The 20,013-nt window shown below is 35.7% G+C and overlaps 1 protein-coding gene across 3 annotated transcripts in view; it reads left to right on the top strand.

Moving 5' to 3' along the window:
* LOC104143891 (guanine nucleotide-binding protein subunit alpha-14) overlaps positions 1 to 13,524 on the top strand; it is an 88,027-nt gene extending 74,503 nt beyond the window's left edge. For all 3 annotated transcript variants that reach the window (XM_068926780.1, XM_068926782.1, XM_068926781.1), the window contains 5 exons: positions 6,528 to 6,682; positions 8,389 to 8,517; positions 9,636 to 9,765; positions 11,823 to 11,976; positions 13,046 to 13,524. In XM_068926780.1, the coding sequence (XP_068782881.1) occupies positions 6,528 to 6,682; positions 8,389 to 8,517; positions 9,636 to 9,765; positions 11,823 to 11,976; positions 13,046 to 13,236 (759 nt within the window). In that variant the 3' untranslated portion in view covers positions 13,237 to 13,524. The remainder of the gene's footprint in view (positions 1 to 6,527; positions 6,683 to 8,388; positions 8,518 to 9,635; positions 9,766 to 11,822; positions 11,977 to 13,045) is intronic.
* Positions 13,525 to 20,013: the final 6,489 nt, after the last annotated feature.

Raw genomic sequence — 20,013 nt, 5'->3', positions numbered from 1 at the left:
AAGGACCTGGGAGTGCTGGTGGACAACAAGTTGACCACGAGCCAGCAATGTGCCCTTGTGGCCAAAAAGGCCAGTGGTATGCTGGGGTGCATGAGGCAGAGTGTTGCCAGCAGGTCGAAGGAGGTGATCCTGCCCCTCTAGTCAGCCCTGCTGAGGCCTCACCTGGAGTACTGTGTCCAGTTCTGGGCTCCCCAGTACAAGAGAGACATGGCACTCCTGGAGAGAGTCCAGCGGAGGGCTACCAAGATGATTAGAGGGCTGGAGCATCTCTCCTACGAAGAAAGACTGCAAGAGCTGGGCCTGTTCAGCCTGGAGAAGAGAAGATTGAGAGGGGATCTCATGAATGTGTACAAGTATCTGAAGGGGGAGTGTCAAGAGGATGAGGCCAGCCTCTTCTCCGTGGTGCCCAGCAACAGGACAAGAGGCAACGGGCAGAAACTGAACCACAGGCAGTTCTGTCTGAACCTGAGGCAAAACTTCTTTCCTGTGAGGGTGACAGAGCACTGGGACAGGTTGCCCAGAGAGGTGGTGGAGTCTCCTTCCCTGGAGATATTCAAAACCCGTCTGGATGTGATCCTGGGCAATATGCTCTAGGTGACCCTGCTTGAACAGGGAGGTTGAACGAGATGATCTCCAGAGGTCCCTTCCAACCGAAACAATTCAGTGATTCTGTGATTTGCTACTCAGTAACTTCTATTGAAACTATATATGGCCTCGGAACAGCAGCCTCCCATTCCCCATTGTAGGATTTTATAATTCAGTACCATTTTTCTTTTCCATTTTATGCATTCTCATTTTCTTTTTTTAAAGACAAAACACACCCTATTTGTTATGTCAAATTATCTGATGGGACTGTTTCAAAAAATGTGATGAAAATGAAAGCAAACATGGTTTTAGTAAAACATGAGGACTTCCGGAATAAATTATATGGCAAAAAAGTTCAATTTACAGGCTTAACAACAGTTTGAAGAGGAGTCAAGTACTTAATTGCATATTTCTATATATTCTGTAGTGAGGGATAATCTCTATTTCAGTGGCCCTGTAGAAGTAAACATGGAAAGAGATATAAAAATCTGCTGTTTATCAATGGACACAAACTTCCTATTTACAGGGCATGCTAACTTAAATCTCCTGTTGTACCTAAATATCTGTTGATAAATATTATTTATTGAACCAATTTTCACCCCTGCTTGGGTTTTCTTGTTACCTTCCAACACTGAATAACTATTTGTGTCCCTTCCTGTGATCCTCCGTTTCCTGTGAAGAATGTGCTGTAGCTTCCAAGTATTACTTTTACAGAATAGTTTATTTTGCCCAGCCAGATGAATTGGGTTCTGAGGTATGACTGTAGGTGCAAAGGGAATAAGATGCAAATGCTTAGTAAAATAGGAGATTCATTTCTTCTTACAGTACTTATTTAATGAATAATTCCTGCCTTTACCATAAGGTGTTTACAAAAGAGGAAACACTTTCAATAGTTACAGCTCCAAACCAGACTGCTCCTTGTAGACCATTATCTAAAGAAGTAATAATCTAGGTTATGGGTAAAGAAATAAATTTGTAAATAAATTTAGGTCTTGTAAATACAAAGTGCTTCATTAGGTAGTACATAAAGCCATTTTTCTGTGTTAGACTGGACATTCACTTTTCCAAGAGATAGGACATAGCTGGAAAGGCTCAAATGAAATATATGTTCTTTCCAAGTGGTGAGATTCAGACCTTCCAAAAACAGCTTTGCTGAAATAATCAGCACTACACATCAGACATAACAGTTGGAGATTGAATGTATTCCTCCATTTAAAATGTGACAGTTTTCACTTGTGGTATTACCCATTTCTTGTCCGGCAAAGATTTGTCCTTACTAAAAGTTGAATTTAGCATTACATATATATTCATTGTGACAGTTCCTCGGCACTTCTGCAAAAGATGAGAAAACTGCTTTTATCCAGTGGTATTTCTGAATGAAGTGAAAGAAAAGAAATATTCAGGAACCCTCCTGCTTATTTTATTTCTCTCTGATATACCTTTTTGAAAAAAACAAATTGACCATTGAATCCTAAAGTATCCCTTGTGCCACAGTATCTGTTAGCCTTTAATTGCAGGATTAAATTTGCTTTCCACTATAGACCAATATAATACATTTTTATAAGGCTAATAGATTTTTTTTAATATTTTAAGCAGCTTAGATACATATTCTGAATGTATTTGCCAAATATTTTTTCCACTTTGTTATACGTGGTTCTTTTTCTCTTCAGGATCACAGAGGTTTGTTTGTTTTTTTAATAGGATTATTACTCTTGTGTTGTAGTCAAAGTTAGTCACCTATGTTTTAACCACGTGTGTTCTTTTTCTCTGCCTGCTCCATACCATCTAAAAGCAGAGATCTACTTTAAAAAAAAAAAAAACCAAAAAATACACACCCTGAAATAAGGTAGCTTCACAATAGGGATTTTGAATATAAAATATTATAGCACTTTTAATGCTGCTTCTACTGTTTCTCCTTCTACCATGTTTAAAGAGAGCATAATGTGTTATACTATTTTAATTAAGAGAGATTTCTGGAACTTATTTGTTGCTTGTATTTCATTAAAAAAAAAAAAAAATCTGTGCCAATAACTGACATTTTTAACATGTGCTTGTGCTGGTTTGCATTTCCCCTCCTTGTTCCTTGGTTTGGTCTGTAACGATCGTAGATATTTTGGGTTGTTTTTTTTTTTCTTCTCATACTAACATGTCCTTTCTGTTCTTTCTCTAAAGCACCTACTACTCTTGCATTGCAATACTATATATTTTCATGGTGTTTTTTGGTCTAACTTCTTAGTGGTAGGTGAGAAATCCATCAGCTTCCACTCTTGCTTTGAGGGAAAAGAAAACTAAATTTCTAGTGCACTTACAGTTGCAGTGGAAGGTTTCAAAATGCATTTGAAACACTGAGGATGGCTTCCTGCCAAAAATCTCATAAAGTTTCATATTTAAATTACTTTCATGGTATGTTGTTGGCAATATCAAAATATACTTGTTGAAATGTAAACTTAAATTATTACTAAGTGCTGACAAGATTTAATAACCCTTTTCTAAAACTCCTTGTCATGGGATTCTGCAGAGCAATAATACAAACCCTGTAAGCCCTGTGTAACATAGCATGACTCTATTACCTTTTACAGTGTTTAACCAGAGGGAAAAAAAGGCAATGAATTTTATCAGACTTTAAAGGGCTGTAACCAGTAACAGCAAAAAAATCATCAAAAACCCTTCAGTCCAGAAGATGCAAGAATTGAAAAAACAAAAAACTCATTATCAGGACTATTTCTTATGACCTACTGAAAGAGCTGCATTTTAGAGAATTTGTGGGGTTTACTTAGTTTTGCTGGGGCTTGCAAATTTTCAATTCAGTTGCAACAAATACTTGTGTTTACTTTGAATAAAACACAGACTATCTGCAAATAAACTGTAATACTATAAATGTTTGACTGTCAGAATTACTTAAAATTAGATTTACAACCAACTGTCCAGTTCCCTTTAGCACAGTTGTGTAGAAAAATAATTTGCTTCAATCATTACAGTAGTCAGAGGTTGAAATAACTTGCATGGTTGTTACTTATGAGGAATATTTGCTATAAGTACTAAGTTCTCCACGCCCTCCCCCCCCCCACACCCCACAATGCCCCTGCCATTTAGTTAGTTAGAAATGCAGCTGTGACCCCAGTATAGAAGCTACAGGACTCTTTCACTGCTGGGTTTGAAGGACCTTCTGCTTCTCCTAAGGCCCTTAGAGTGTATTTCAAGTCTAATCCCCTTCTCTTTCAGTTCTGGCTGGATTATAGCACACTGTCTCCTGTGATTACTCATTTATCCTCATGCCTGAGGAAACTCAAGTTTTCTGTATCTAGTTTGTGTGTCATATTATCTGCCTGTAATCCATACCCATACCAGAGGCATTTTTTAATAGTAATAGGCTTGTTTACGGAGGATGAAGAAGAATACATGCCAGTAAAATGATGCTAAAACCACATTAGTGCTTTTAAGTAATTTTTCACTTGATTTGTTGTTTTTGTAGGTTTTTTTCTTTAAACTACAAGAGAAGGACTAGCTGTCAATGTTGAGCTCTAGTCATTAAATGCTATGAAATGAAAAATTAACCTGCATTATTTTCCCAAAAAGTATTTTTTAATCACAGTGGCATTTGATCAGGTAAGGCGACTGAGGTTTGCAGAAGTAGACAATTATGAAATATTTCTTTTCATAAGGAACGGATATCAGGGTTAGTTTCACAGCTGCAACTGTGTGAAGCCCTGTTAGACACATGCAAAGTTTGAATGTGGAATGAAGCCCCAGTAAAAATGCTTTTTTGATGAGCAGATCAAATAGCAGTTCCCTCCATGAAGGAAGTGGATGACTTCTCCCCTCCTCTCTTTTCGCAAATGGCTTTCATGTTAAGGTTAGCAAGAAAATAATTTTGAAAAAAATCCAACTAGAACAATTTGCCACTGTTGTATCAGGTTTTTCATTTCTATGTGCAAAAAAATCTCTTACCAAAACCATTGTAAATAGAGCAGTCTTTACTGAAATCTTTAAAATGGTGAATAATTTCAATCCAATTATGTAATCAATAATAACATGTTCATTTTAGGGTAAAAAAAAAAACTGCAAACAGCTCTTAAATGAATAGCTGAGCATTACTCTGCTTTGTGCTAACACAACAATACAAGAAGCTAAGTCTTTAGTCCTCCTAAAAACATCATCATTTAAATGGTGTTTTCAGCAGCCTTCTCGTAATACTGGATGTTAAAAATCACACTAAGAGAAACTTTCTGATAAAGCACTAGAGAAGAATATCTGTTCTGTGACTTGAGCAAACTGAAGGAAGAGTTATTTGTAATCTGTATTATTCTGTATTTGTATTTCATCAGATAAGATTGGAAGCATGGGCACAAGCTGTTACTAGAACATCGCATGCATAATATCTCACCTCGTATCTCCTGCCTAAATCAGATGCAAGTCACACATTAAGCTCTTCCCCTATTCGGTCCCGAGTATTTGATATAATAAATAAGGCACAGCAAAATCTATGCAGTTGACAATACTACCTGTCCTGTTATCACAGTTACATTGTTTAAGGTAAAAATTATTATGGATTACCATATATTTGCAAAGTAGCAGAAAGAAATACTAACAGGAATATTTATAGCATATTGTGTATTAAACTATTTTAGGCTGATTATTTACAGCGTAAGAATGCAATTATAATGGTTATGTTAAAAGCTTCTAGGTACTATTTTTATCATATGCATGGAACTTTTTGTGTAACAGAACAGCTGTAAAATGAAAGATAATTCTGATCATGGAAAATCTGCCTAGGCATTATGAAAGTATTGTAAATCTTAATGTGAAAAGTCAGGAGAAAAGTATTTTCCAAACGTTTCATAGACTTACAGTTTTTAAAATTAATTTGAACTAAGCCTGGAGAAGTTGCTTTTTGACGTATTTGTTTCTGTTGCATAGTTTTATGGTTATCCACAATAATTGAAGATATGGGGTCTGTAGGAGTCCTGTTTTCTGTCTAATGTCCATCTCATTTTGAACTAGTAAATAAAGAAGCCTACCAATATTTAGATTTTTCCAGTTAGGAACCCATATCCAAAACTGGTCTGTATGCACCCTTACTGTCTGTTGCTTCTCAGGCTGAAGTATGAGGGAGGGAAGAAACTTTATTTTGCTGTTAAAGAAGATGTATTTTAAAATCTAGATATCTAGCAATGTACTGGCAAAAGTGTTAGAAAACTAAATTCACAGTAACCAATCTGTTATATTCCAAAGAAAAAATAAGTTAACTTATTTCAAAATTAAACAGATTTTGCAGCAATACTTTTCCAGAGTTCAAAAAAATTTCTCAAATGTCAGTATATACCCAGCTGAATAGTTGTAGAGGAGATAATAGATTCCTGTTTCCCTTCTTAACAACAAGACATATATTTGTCTTTGTGGTAGCTCTTGGAGACCGACCAGCAAAGAGCAAAGACAATTTTTTCTTTCTACAGAGTACCTTGGCTGTACCTCAATGAGACAGGCATTACACAGAAGATGCCTTGTAGAAATTTGATGCCTGCATGGTGATTGTTTACACAAACTTTGTTTCAGGGCAAACCAGAAGCTAAAGTAGCTACAGTAGACATTTAGAAAAAATAGTACTCTTATGAATTGAGATTAAAATATAGTGAGTTTTAAAATGGTAATTTTAGAGCTCTTCCTGCGCTGTGCAGAGCTCCCCTTAACAAAAAACAAAAGAGAAAAAAAATCACATCAGGGTAACAGTAATAAGCAAAACTTACTAGGTTCAAATATTCAGTATATCATTTGACTTGAAAAGTTAAATGCATTCAAGGATTACAATCAATCATTTGTGTTCTCCTAGGTTTCTTTTTGATGCTTAATCTGTATATGGGAATGATTATAACAGAGAATGTGTTCTGCCTATGCTGAATGTTAGCAAACCTTTTTCACAATAATGTAATCATTTAACTGATTAGGATAATGCTCAGATGATCAGAGAAGTAGAAGTGGATAAAGTGACAGTGCTGGAAAGAAAACAAGTTGAAGCAATCAAGAAGCTCTGGGAAGACTCAGGAATTCAAGAGTGCTATGACAGACGGAGGGAATACCAGCTATCAGATTCTGCTAAGTAGTAAGTACACTGCCTCATTATAAGGGCAATCCAGACTTCACAGAAGTTACCAAAGAAAGAGATAGGTTTGCTCTGATTTTATGGTCGATACCTGTGTTAGCCTGAGATAAACAACATATTTTTAAGCCAGAGTAATAAAACAAACTAATTTTTGCCTTTCTGAACATACTGAAACCATTAGCTTTCCCAGTTCTGAGGTCAACACAGCTGGTACATAACTAAGTTTCCCTTGGGGAAAATCACGAAGAACAGCTGTACAAAATACACTGACAACAAGCAGGCAGGTCAGACAGCTCATAGTTACGTGCAAAGCTTAGGATATAAATAAGAATGAAGATATGCCCCTCCACCAGCTTTCCCTGAATTTCAATTTTGAAAAAGACTGCTTCAGAGAGAGCAGAAAATGACTCTGCTGTGTCTGCAAAGGATGGGTTGAGAAGTAACAGGTTTAAATTTCAGCAAAGAAAATTTAGATTAGGCATTTATGGTTACACTTACAATCTGTTCCTGGGTCTTCCGCCTAATCACGCTTGACAGTGTTAGTCTGTTCTAACTAATCCTGCCTTGGAGCAGAAGGATTTCACCTAATCATTTATTCTAGACTCACTTTCTATGAAATCAGCCACAACTGAGAATTATATTTTTATTTTAAATGTGAGTACCTCTTCCTTTTACTGTTAATTACAGTGAGGCTTGAATAACAATTTGCTACATTGTCAGGGAGGAGGAATTTTCTTATTCATAAGAGAAATTGAGTTTCTGAATGGATAAGTGGTACACGTCTGTCTGTCTTTTGAGAATTTTTGATTTTGGTGTCCACATGTGAGGGATGGTAGGGCAGAAAGGGAAGACTGCATTGACGCTCTACCTCATTTGCTGAAGAGTTTTTCTTGATAAAGGAAGAGGAAGACTTGTGCTACAACCCCTCCTATGATTTGGAACATATTTTTTACACTTTGGGTGATCCACTCTTGCCATCTAGTGGTGAGCAGAGATATTGCAGACAGGAACAACTGGCATCAGGTGTGTGTGCCCGACTTGCACATACGCTGCTCATTTATTTAGGCACAAGATTGTCATCCTAGATTTTAATTCCAACTATGAAAAGCACAAGCAAAACTGAGGAGGGTAAAATTAGGAATGACTGTGTCGGCAGAGGAAAAGCTAAATGCATTATGTTTTACATAAAAATGTGTAAGGGTGAAGCATTCATATTTGCAGGGCTTTCCATTAATTATTTTTCTGAATTCTGTCCAACAAACTTTCACATTTTTGTGTGATATTAGTGTCTCAAATGAAATGAGGATAGTTCTGTTGGAAAATATTAGGGCTAGGATTAAGATTTATATTTATGTTCAAATCTCAATTCCGTTGTTTATTTTGGGGTAATAGCAAAGCTTACACAAAATTAAATTTCATCATTTTTTGGGTATGGGGCTGCTTTGTCTAGATAGTATTCAGGCAACATCGCTTTTGAGTGGTACTAGTCAGGCTGGAACAAAACAGAGGTCTCAGTAAAGGTTTTTACTGTTTTATGTCAGCAAAAAATTGCTCTAGGCCTTGCCCAACTGCATTCCTGTCCAGCTACTTTTGTGGGAACACGAGTGTGATTGATTGCTGACAGGTACCTTAGGTTTGAATCTGTATGATTAATTTATGATTGATAGTTCATTAATCTTGTTTCTTTTATACATTTAACTTTTCAGTTATCTTACTGATATTGATCGTATTGCTATGCCCTCATTTGTGCCAACTCAGCAAGATGTTCTTAGAGTCCGAGTGCCAACAACAGGAATTATTGAGTATCCTTTTGATTTAGAAAATATTATATTTAGGTAAGACTGAGCATGAAATTACTTTATATAAAACTGTATTATGAAAGTAGTTCACTTGTAACGTCACTTGTAAAACATCCTTGAAGCTTTTTGTATGTGCTGTCAGCCCTTCAGTGATTGAATTTAGTCTCCAAGTTCAATACAGTAACTTGCCAGGTGTTTCAAAACTTTCCTTTTGAGATCTACTGAAACTACATGAACAAAAACCTCTCTGAGTCCAAGCAGTCCAAGTACTATATTTTAAACTGGTAGTTTAATTAAAAAGGCAGAGGTGAGGGGTGCAGAGGGAAGGTATTTGAAATAATGTACGAGTTCCTATATGAGATCATAATCTTAATTCCATTTTGAGCCAACAGTTACTGCTGCAGCCCTTTGGAAGAGAGCCCTAACAGACCTGATAAAGCCACATAAAGTAGCGTACAACTACCCTATCTATCTGGCATTGGATAAGCTACTATAATAGTTGGGTTTCCTGATTTTATAAGGGAAAGCATATTTCTATATTCCCTTGCAGAATTCCCACTAGCATCATTAGAGATGTTTTTGCACCACACCATCCATTTTGTCATGAAATTGTCTGCAGTTAAACACAAAATCCATTGTGGTAACACATTATCAAAGCAGCATAACTGTGACTTTGTTTGTTTGTTTGTTTGTTTTTTCCTGGACATGTTGTAAGAAACGTTTAACCTGGATAAATTGTGAAAAAAAAAGTAAAAACTGTCAGCAAAATTATAGGAGCTTAATATGGAATGACGATACTTGTGAGCATTTTGATTGTTTTTAGTAGTGAGATGTATGTAAATGTGGCTACACTGATGATTTTTGTTTGTTTTTACACGAGGAACTAAATTGAACATACCCAAATCTGCCCTTGCTAAAGCTTTCAGCAGCACAGAAAGAACAACCATTACTGTGCCTCAAGATGGCTTATATGTTTTATGTATGTACACTAAACCACAGTGGAAGTTGTGGCACTTCAAGTGAATCAAGTGTGACTGTTTGTTAACATAAAAAATTAAGCTATATTCTTCATGGTTCAAACATCTCAAGTAGATGAGCTATTAGTTTTGGTATATTTGAAGCCTCTTAACGCTGACTCTCTTTCTGCTTAACAGGATGGTGGACGTAGGTGGCCAAAGGTCTGAAAGAAGGAAGTGGATTCATTGCTTTGAAAGTGTTACTTCTATCATTTTCTTAGTTGCATTAAGTGAATATGATCAAGTCTTGGCAGAATGTGACAATGAGGTAAGGAGTCGGAGTATCTAAATTAGGTACAGAAGATGATGTCTGCTTTTGTAAGAAAGACAGAATTCACATGCATTTTTATAAATGAATCTGCAAATTACTAGAATTACATTAAGAAGCTCATCAAGCAGTAAGTCCACAAAGCTGTATTAAGTTAGCAGCCTACCTGAAAAAGTGAACTCCGTCTTGAAAGACAAAATAAGATTTAAATGTTTTAAATCAACTAGGTACTCTTAAGCTATGTCTCAGAATGTTTGAGGATCTGAATATCAGCAATATTGCTAGACAAGTAAGACTGCTTCAATCATCTGTAATTAATGTTTTTTTAAATATTAACTCAACTATGTGTGATTCAAAAACCTAAACACTACAGAGTGGAGTAGGATGTAAAATACACACCGTATTGAAAAACTCACACTGCTTAAGAGGGAACTGGCTATGTGAAGAACTTTCATAATGGCAGCAGATTTATCCTCCTCTCTTGCACTCTTTCATCCGTTTCATAAAACCTCAGGAAATCTTTAGCAACGTAAGTGGATTGCCCTTACAAAACAGCTTATACAACAATTTTTTCCAGGCCTGCTCAACTGCATAAGTTAAAATATGTGGGGCACAAGCTAATTTTTAATTTAAACTTTTGGCTAGCTGATTATAAACTCTTTGAATGTGACTGACCTTAATAAAAATATGAAGCAGATTAAGCTTTTTTAAACTACCAGTTTCCAGGAAAATACTGGATATTAAAGCAACAGAACACACTGTTACGCTAGATTCTTTTTGTCACCTTGGTACATGCTGTACACAAAAGGAAAAGTTATGTAATATTGCAACATCAGTATATGGCTTCTTTTTTACTGAATCACTGCACTTTTAACTGGTACACATGCACAAAAAGCTCTAATTACTATTGAATATTTCGCACCTTTAAGGTACTATCCCATTTCAGTAGTTACGGGGTGAATTTTGTTCCTCCTTCAACCTATCTAAGTGCTGTTTCAGAATTAACATATGCACAGATTCAAGAGAACTGAGGTAACAATTTACCAGCTAGCTCCTTCCCAAGGTTTGAAAATGTAAAGATGACCTCTCCATCTGTTTTAGACTGCTGTTGTCAGCAACGGCCAGATGTTTTGGTGGCAGATGCAAAAAACAAAAGTAGGCAATTGGAGAAAAGCATGTTGATGGAACTACACTACTTTTGGTCGAGATTGCTTTATATCCTGAAGTATAAGGATGCCTTCAAGCATGCTCCTTAAACTCTTAAAACCTTTGAAAAAATCTAAGGTCCCCAAGCCCAAAGATCTGTTTGAACTATGAAAAGCACATCCTAACATTGTAGGTCCTGTTTAACATTTAAAGTTGATTCACCTGCTGGAGTGCCACAACATCTGCTGTAGTTGAGAATGAGTCTTCAAAGTTTCCTTTCCTCTTGTGATGCATAACAACTTTAGTTACTGCAAGCAATTTTCTTTTTCCTTCCTCAAGTCCTGGAAATTTTGCCATTTTCACCTTGGAAATTAGGAAATAAGATAACTAACAAACTCCAACATTTTTGTCCAGGCACTTCAACCAGTAATGTCTGAATTTGTTGTTCCTCATTAGCTAGCTCTCTTGAAAAGGACAGCATGACCATATTTTACTTTATTACTAATACAGATGAGTACATATGCTCTTGTCCTTTAGCTGTGTTAGAATATGCTACTATCAGATATTTGACCTGATAAACCTTGCTTCAGTTCTCACTGTGAGGTCAGCAGAGGCTTTCACTGAGCAGCCCTGGCTTGCTCACTAATTCATACAAGAATTCACATAATTTCTGTTACTGAGGCTTACTTTGAACTTCATGTTTCATCATGTTGTTCATAGTTGTGATGCAAAACCCTGTGAGCAAGTGCATATAAAACACCAAGAATAAGTCAGCCAGTGCACTGCAATTATGCTTAGTGAAAGTAAAGCTTTCTTTAAATGCTTGTTTGATATTATGATCTATAGTTCATGTGATTTGTATATGCTACTCTTTGGAGAGTGTAACTTCATACTGATTTTTGTACTTCTAGAATCGAATGGAAGAAAGCAAAGCCTTATTTAAAACTATCATTACATACCCCTGGTTTCTGAATTCTTCAGTTATTTTGTTTTTAAACAAAAAAGATCTTCTAGAAGAGAAAATCATGTATTCCCATCTAATTAGTTACTTTCCAGAATACACAGGTAAGCATTTATCTCAGAACTATGTTCACAATATGGTAAGTCATATTTAGTCAATTTTTCCTCATTAACTTGAGCAAGGAAAATGGAATGATCCGAAATATTTGATATCTGTCCTTCGTTATGCTATCCTTTGAAATACAAACTTAAGTTACTGACTTCTAGCATAGCAGATTTTTCTTTTTTTTTATTGGAACACTTGAGGACTGGGTCTTAAGACACTTCTTGCAGCCCTTCTGTTAGCATTAGAATGGCAAATTCATTTTCCTTTAGTAAGAATTCTTATCCCAATGTGTTCTTACCTTTTTTTGAATTAAATGAGCACAGTACATTTCAAATATTATCATGAGGCGAAACATCTTTTTCACCTAGTCATCTTCAATCTCAAGAGACAAGATATGAGGGAAACCTGGGTAACCTGCTTATTAATCCAACTCTTTATGTGGTAAAAATCCACAGTACAGTTTTGCATTGTGGGTCTATATAAAAGTGCAAAGTTAAAAAGCAGCCTGAATGACTTTTCTCAGCAAATGTTACTGATACTACAGTTTCAAAACAATGAGGTAAATCCCTCTGTTACTTAAAACAGTGTTTTGTACTGGAAGACATGCATGATGCTGAATCCTACAGTTAAGGATGAGAAGAATTACAATACTTTAACAGCTACAGAAAAAACACAGATCTGTGTTTTGGCCAAAGAGAATCCTTTGTGCTATATGTGTTTTAAAAAAATTTGATTTCACTTACAGTCTTTGATAGACTGCAACAATGTAGCAGGCTATAAAAATATGCTCTGTAATTTCAGATGTGTAGGCTGTTGTAGTATTACTTTGAATCGTACAGTTTACTGTTGGAAGACAACAAGCTCCGCAGGTATTAGAAAGTATAATATGCTAAATTTTGTCCCACTAATAAATTAATGAGAAAATACCAGCAGGAAGTATGCCTATATAATTATTCTTTATCTAAATATTAAATTAGCCTCTTCAGATACTGCCCTGTGGTTCTCTCCTGATGTATATCTTTTAAATGTTTTAAATGTTCAAAAATACTAATTGTGCTTTTTGACTAGGACCTAAACAAGATGTCAAAGCTGCCAGAGACTTCATTTTGAAGCTGTATCAGGATCAGAATCCAGACAAGGAGAAAGTAATCTATTCCCACTTCACTTGTGCCACAGACACAGAGAACATTCGCTTTGTCTTTGCTGCTGTCAAGGACACGATCCTGCAATTAAACCTGAGGGAGTTCAACCTCGTTTAAAAGGAAAAACATTGTTTGCATCCACAAAGTGTGATTTGCTTATAGCATAGCCTGCATTGATACAAAGAAAATCAGTGTATTTTTAAATACTATTTACAGAAATGTAAGGGGGCGGGGGGAATACATTTACTGAAGAAGTACTGCTTAATCAAAGAGTTTCAAAGTTTACTTTTTTAAGCTCTACATTTAAAATACTATTTTCGTATTTCCCATGCTAGCTTTGGCTGTGAGTTATTTTTTTTCACAGCTATGGAATTAAGTATATTTAAAAGAATATGCATAAGTACATTGCTGTCCAGCTTAGTTTTTTTTTTCTACTTATCATTTACAATCATAGCTTATAAAATTTTAGCAAATGATGCCTTACAAATGACAAGTTGGTGTTATTTTAGGGTGCTAAATACTTTTAAATTCTTGTTCTGAGCAATGTAGTTGAAACACTTGAGTAAACATGTTACACTTTTTAGAAGCATCTTGCTGTAGAGTTGGTATGCCAAAACCACTAATGTTTTTAGAAACATTATAGAAAATTAATTATTAGCAACCCCTGCATTTTTTTTCCCTTTTTGTTCAAGTGCCTAACAATAATAAAATATCTTCCCCAGTTAACAGAATAACGGATTAAGATCTTTGCAATGTAATTCATTCTTAAGGGGAAAAGCTTATCTAAAACAGCAAGGTGTTCAGTAAACTTTCTTAGTGTTCACTGCCACAGGAAGTACTAGCAGGTCATCCCCAAAGCCTAAAAACCTCCATTAAAGATGCCAGCACTTCAGTCAGTTCTTGCTCACTGTGTCAAAAATTTTTAAACCAGCAGCCTTGAAAACCTTTTTTACACATGCAAGACTCAATGGCAGTCACTGGCACTTGTTCAGCTAACCCAGCAACACTAGTAGTAGAGATTGTTGTAGCAGAACAGTCTTTTTTCACACTCACGCAGCCCAAAAGATGTGGTAAGATTCTCCTGCATATAAATACATTAAAATTTTTTCTCCAAGCAGAATTATAATAGTAATGGTTTTTAATATCAGCATCAAATAATTTCTGAACAGCACAGAATAATTCAAGTTATACTGATTGTCAGTGTGAGCAATGCCTCTGTGTACCATCAGCCAGGTAGATAGCTCTCACAGCTCAATCCTGTGAAAGGTACACCTGGCCTTTCACTGTCCATGAAAAATGTTTAATGATTCACAATTAAACAGCTCAGTTCCCTTTTCTACAGCAGTACAGAAAAATCCAAGTATGACCACAGCTCTTTTTTGGGTCTTAAGAAGAAAAAATGCTCAACCTATAACATTTGACTCACTCACTTGTTAAGCTTGTGCTTTTTAATGTTCGAACAAACTCTTCTAGTAGAAGACTGTTCACACATTCCTTTACAGTTTTTCTGTGAAAGGAAAACACTAACCTATGCCCATGCTCTACTTTTTTTGCTGATTTGACTAAAGGGCCATAATGAACACTGATGCAACAGTACAGTAGTGTGCTATGCCCTGGAATAAGGTACAGTAACACCTGTTGACCTAGGAAAAACCAAGGAGGAGTAACAGGAATCTCGGAATAAAATAGCAAATCTGTGCATGTATCATCCATGCCCATAAGTCATCCTTACTTTCACTGAGAAATGGTGCCATCATTCAAGTCATCCTCATCACATCCTCAGCTGTGCAGTGCAAAACTAAACACTGTGGCTCAAAAAAAAAAAAAAAAAACAGAAGCATTTCTTGCCATGAAATCTTTACATTACTTCAGAACTTTCCAGTTAAATAGAAAACAAGACAAAAAAAAACTTTTTTTTTTCTAGGATAGCCTATTTCATGGAGTAAACAACACATGATATGCTAAAACCCTTGAACTGCCTGATCCAGTTTGGAGCCCGCCCCCTAAGGATTTTTGGGAAAACATCTAAATGCTTCACTGTTTCATATCCAAGTCAAGATTTGTTGTACATCTGAAGAGCACATTGTTAACATAAATTCTGAGTCTGGCTTTGCTGGAGTACAGGCAAGCTTTCCAAAAGGTGAGACTGCCACCATTTTACAGGCCCTGTCAATATGACAAGCATGATTTCTTTCATACTTCACAAGGAACAGTCAAAAAATCAATGGAGAGGGCAATTACCAAAAACACTTCTGTACATTATTCTCAATTTGCCTGATACAACAGGAAAGCAAAACTCACAAAGGAAAAAATCTAAGTGAGAACCAGCAAAAACAGAATTCAGTTTTCTCCTTTCTCGCATTCCAAAGTCCTATTACATCATACCTATTCCAGCAGTCAGGTTTCCGTTTCAGCCTCTGATGTGTTTTTTTAGGAGCTAGTTAGTTAATAAATTAAGGGTGTGGACATTTTTTACTCCTTGGAGGAGGCTTTAAAACCATTTACTCTTCCCTTCAATAGTATTATAAGAATATTTACAATTCTTCTTCCAGATTTGCTGTAAAAACAACTTTCAAAACCTCTTCATAAAAATCTTGTGTCTGCTATAAGTAGAATTTCAGATAGTTAGGTTCCTCTTACAGCCACAAAAGCAAAAATTGTGATAAAGATCATGGCTGCATTTCTAGGTCAAATAGCAAAGTTCAAGCTCCTAGGTGATGTATATGTGTACTTACGTGCTTATCCTGACCAACAATTCCTAATTAATCCACCAGTAAGAGTATTAGTAGTCGAATCTTGAGAGTGTAATAGAGTTTTAAGCAGGAAAAAGGTGTCAGTTATCTACTAATATGTTCAATTTTGGACAGAAAAGCATATGGCATTCAAAAATGTCATAACCAAAACATGACAATTAGCTTTTTAAGATAAGATGACGATTAATGCAAATATGTTTTCTGTAAGAAAGCATAAATATTCTTTGTAAAATTTTACTTAATGAGACAGTCATACAAATGAAAAACTAAATATTGATAAAGTCAGAAACAGACTTTGCACCCTATCTGAGACATTCTCAAACACACAATTCCTATCAGCAGTATTTTTCACCTACAGTTCCCCAGTTTCACCTACAGTTTGATAACTCTCTTTTTCTGAAATGTATGATCTTGAGTCCTTGCAGGGCAAGGGAGAAAAAGATGAGATGAGACAAGAGAAGGACGTACTTTCTAGAGCATTGAATTAGATTTCCATAATCTGCATGTTATAGAGGGAAAGACAGCTCCTTCACCCAGTCAGTTCACATTAACACATTTAAACTAAACACAGAACCCACAACTCCTCCTCAATAGAAGTTGCAGTTAACAGGAGACAGCATAATCTTAGAGCCCTCAAGTACTCAATTTACCAAACAGCAGGAAGTCTGCATTACTTCTCTTTTTACCTCACTCGATGTTAAAAAGCACAAATTGACATTATAATCAGAAGACTCTTAATTTATGCAATACAATCTTTTACCCACTTGAATTCAACCAAGTCCACCTTCCATGCAAGTTTTGTGCAGGGACTTCCTATTACGACCGATTCTTGTAGTTTTCTGCAAACAGAAAAAATCCCTCTAACAACATGCAGATAAACTGAGTATAGGAAAAAGAAGAAAAAATACTTACTCCGGAATGGACTGTTAGGGACTTCAGCTACGTATAGCCTTTGCTCCTGGGAGAGAAACATTTTTTTGGTATTGGATGCATCTTTAATTCGTGCTATATATGCACTAAGGGTTTGTCAGTTGACAAGGTGAAGGGATCACCTGGCAGAATTTCACCTAATGCTGGAAAAAATTCCTGTGGAAGCGCATGATGTGCTGAAGAAACACTGCAACCTCTTGCCTTGAACTACTCGGAATCACATAAGTACTGTCGTTTTTAAGTAGCTTTTTCTGGAATTCAAATACGGAAGGATCACAAAGGAATAAAAAAAAGCTTCTAAATTGTTTGGTGGAATATTCTACTTATTTTTGAAGTTAATACAGTGCCAGGAAATATATAAAACTCAAATAAGTTATATCTGTTAACATCATATGGCATTGGATGGAGATATTTACAAACAAGCCACAAGATTTAGCAATCCTATGAAGATATGTGACTGACTTACTGAAATCATTTTACATTTTAGAATTATTTCTTAAGCAACTTGTAGATTGTAGTTCAAATTCAAGAACTGTGCTCTTAAGTATTAAATTTTAACTGCCAATACATAGTAATACTAATCTTGTATTGACTAGTGTGTGGCATTTAATTTGTTATTTGCAGATAAATGGTCAAAAATAACTTGAACAAAAGACCTTACAGATTTTTTGAGAAGGAAATGTATTTTGTAAAGTATCAAGGATAATAAATAGCTAATGTCATATTTACAGAACTTTCAGGAAAAAAAGGATTTCAAAAGAATCTGGTGACCTGGCAACATCATCTATGATTTTCAATGCTTTAAGAGAAAAGAAAGTGTTACATTAAAACAAGATTATATGCTAGCCTGAATTTGTGAGTCCACTTCCTATAAGGACAATTTAACTTGTCTTTATAATTAACCAAAAGTAAAGACTAAAGTTTGAATTCTGTTCTCACTGAGCTTGCTACAGCAGAAGGTGGACCTGGTGTTTTCAGAGACAGGATTTGGCTTAATTTGTCAATTTCTGCCTGAAAATTCTGAGTAACGGTAACACCGATTAACAGTAGGATTAAGTAAAACATTCAATTAATGCCATTTATAAAGAATCAAATTATAATTATGTCCAATCAAATAAAATTCAGTTTCACTTTACTGAAGGTGGGGAAAAGGCCTGGGAAAAAATGAAAAGCCATGCAAAGCCATGCAGGTGAGCAAAAAGAGATGCAAACAGCTTGACTTATAAATGTTTTAGTAATGATTCTGACATATTTTACAGTACTTTTCACTAGCTAGTTATCTGGACCCAGCAGAACTATTAGTCATCATCTTTTTGGTTTTTCTTTGCTCTCATAGAGCTAACTCTAACCAGTGAGAAATAACAACCACTACAGAAGCCAAATGACTTTTCTGAAAATAAGTAAATCTAGAAAACAGTCATCTAGAAAAGAAAATATTCTTCAATAAAGGCCACAGTATATTTTTAAACGCTACAGTATACAGACCTAAGTGCTTGCATTTTAATTTTTATTAAGATTCCGTTGTTTAGTTGCATATAAATTATTAATAAAAATTAGAGAGTTCTACTTTCTTGTTGAAAAATGTATATATTCAAATACGGAAGGAGGCAGAGCAGAGCAGATATCTCAAACAATTTGCAGTAATACAGTAAACTACACAACGGCATGATTGAATACCTTTCACCTCTCCCCAAGCTGGTTATAACCAGGCAAGTTCAATATTGCCAGGGAAAGCCTGTATTTTTTTAATTCGATCTATGTTAAGGGAAGTAAATACAGTGTGTAATGAAGCAAAGAATAGAAAGAGCAGAGGTTGTCTACTGAGAATAACAAAATTCATTCATGATTGCATGGAGAGAGCGTAAGGGGAGAAAAAAGGAAACAGATGAAATTTACTGAGTAGAAAAAGGACCTCGAGAAAAACATGTCGTGATTACAAGCTGCAACAAGGGGTGTGGTGGGAAAGTCCTCCACTAATTTTTTAATATTCTGGATCCTGATGGAACCAAGATACTTTCAGGTGCTTTTAGTTCTCATGTTAAGGCTTTTAGTTAGCACACATCAAAATAGTTTATTCTTTGTAGTAAAATAGCAAAACTGGGGGAATTGTTAATTTTTCCACAGCAGGAGCTTAGCCATAGCCATGCACTGCCATTTACAACTGCTCCTTCATAATTAATGGTTAACATTGGTCAATCATTACTGAAGAGCACTTGACAAGATTTGAGAATCAGGAGTTTGTTGGCAAAGTAAATACGAGAAAGATATTAACTGGAGATGATAAGCTCATCAAAACCGAGGCTCTGCAAAGAGAACAAGTATAAAATAGGGTAAAATTGAAAAGTTACACAAATGGAAACATACAAAATACTTGCAAGAGGAAGCAGAAGTGGAAGTTGCAGCAGCTGAACAGTAAATACTGGGGATAGGAGAGAGGAGGACACAACTAACACCATATTCAGGAATCAAGATGATGATGAAGCTGTAGGTGCAACAGCTATCATGCTCAAGATGAAAAGTGATAGATTAAAAACAAATTAGAGATGCAGAGTGGTACTCAGCACAGCTAAGGACACTACTTATCTAAGGCAAAGTTTTCTATTATTCTGGCATGATTCTAACCTGAGTTACATTCTTGGTACATGTTTCTTGTACAAACCAGGGGAGGAACACTGTCTTTGCCACAGTTTGGAACTCACTTATCTTTTGATTCAAATTACATCAAAATATCAAAGAGTAAAATTTATGGGAAAATTAAAATATTATATGTATTTTGTAACCAACTAAATGGTTACTCAACAGCAAAGACAAGACAAGCAAATGAAAGAACTACAGTTGTAGGTTAGCATGCCAGTCATTTTAGATTTCATAATAATGCGACAGCTTGCCCCTCTCAAGCACCACCAGCAATTTCAGAAAAATTAAAAGCCATAGGTATAAACATTCCAAACTATGGCTTGGAAAGAATATTTTGGCAGCAGATACTATTATGTGCACCAGATATTTTGCAAACTTTGATATGGGAATTTATTCAAAACTTAATATAACACTCTACTGTTTCCCTTATTTTGTATATCAATTCACCAGTACTGTAATTACTGAATCTAAGAAACAAGCAGTATCCCCCAGCTTCAGGCACTCCCTACCGAAGTTCTGCTTTGTGGAGATGAAACCTAAAAAGTTTTACTGGGTAAGTAATGCTGATAAAAAC

The sequence above is a fragment of the Struthio camelus genome, chromosome Z, assembly GCF_040807025.1.
Source record: "Struthio camelus isolate bStrCam1 chromosome Z, bStrCam1.hap1, whole genome shotgun sequence".
In the NCBI taxonomy this organism is placed as follows: Eukaryota; Metazoa; Chordata; class Aves; order Struthioniformes; family Struthionidae; genus Struthio; species Struthio camelus.
This window is presented reverse-complemented; position numbering and strand designations above follow the sequence as displayed.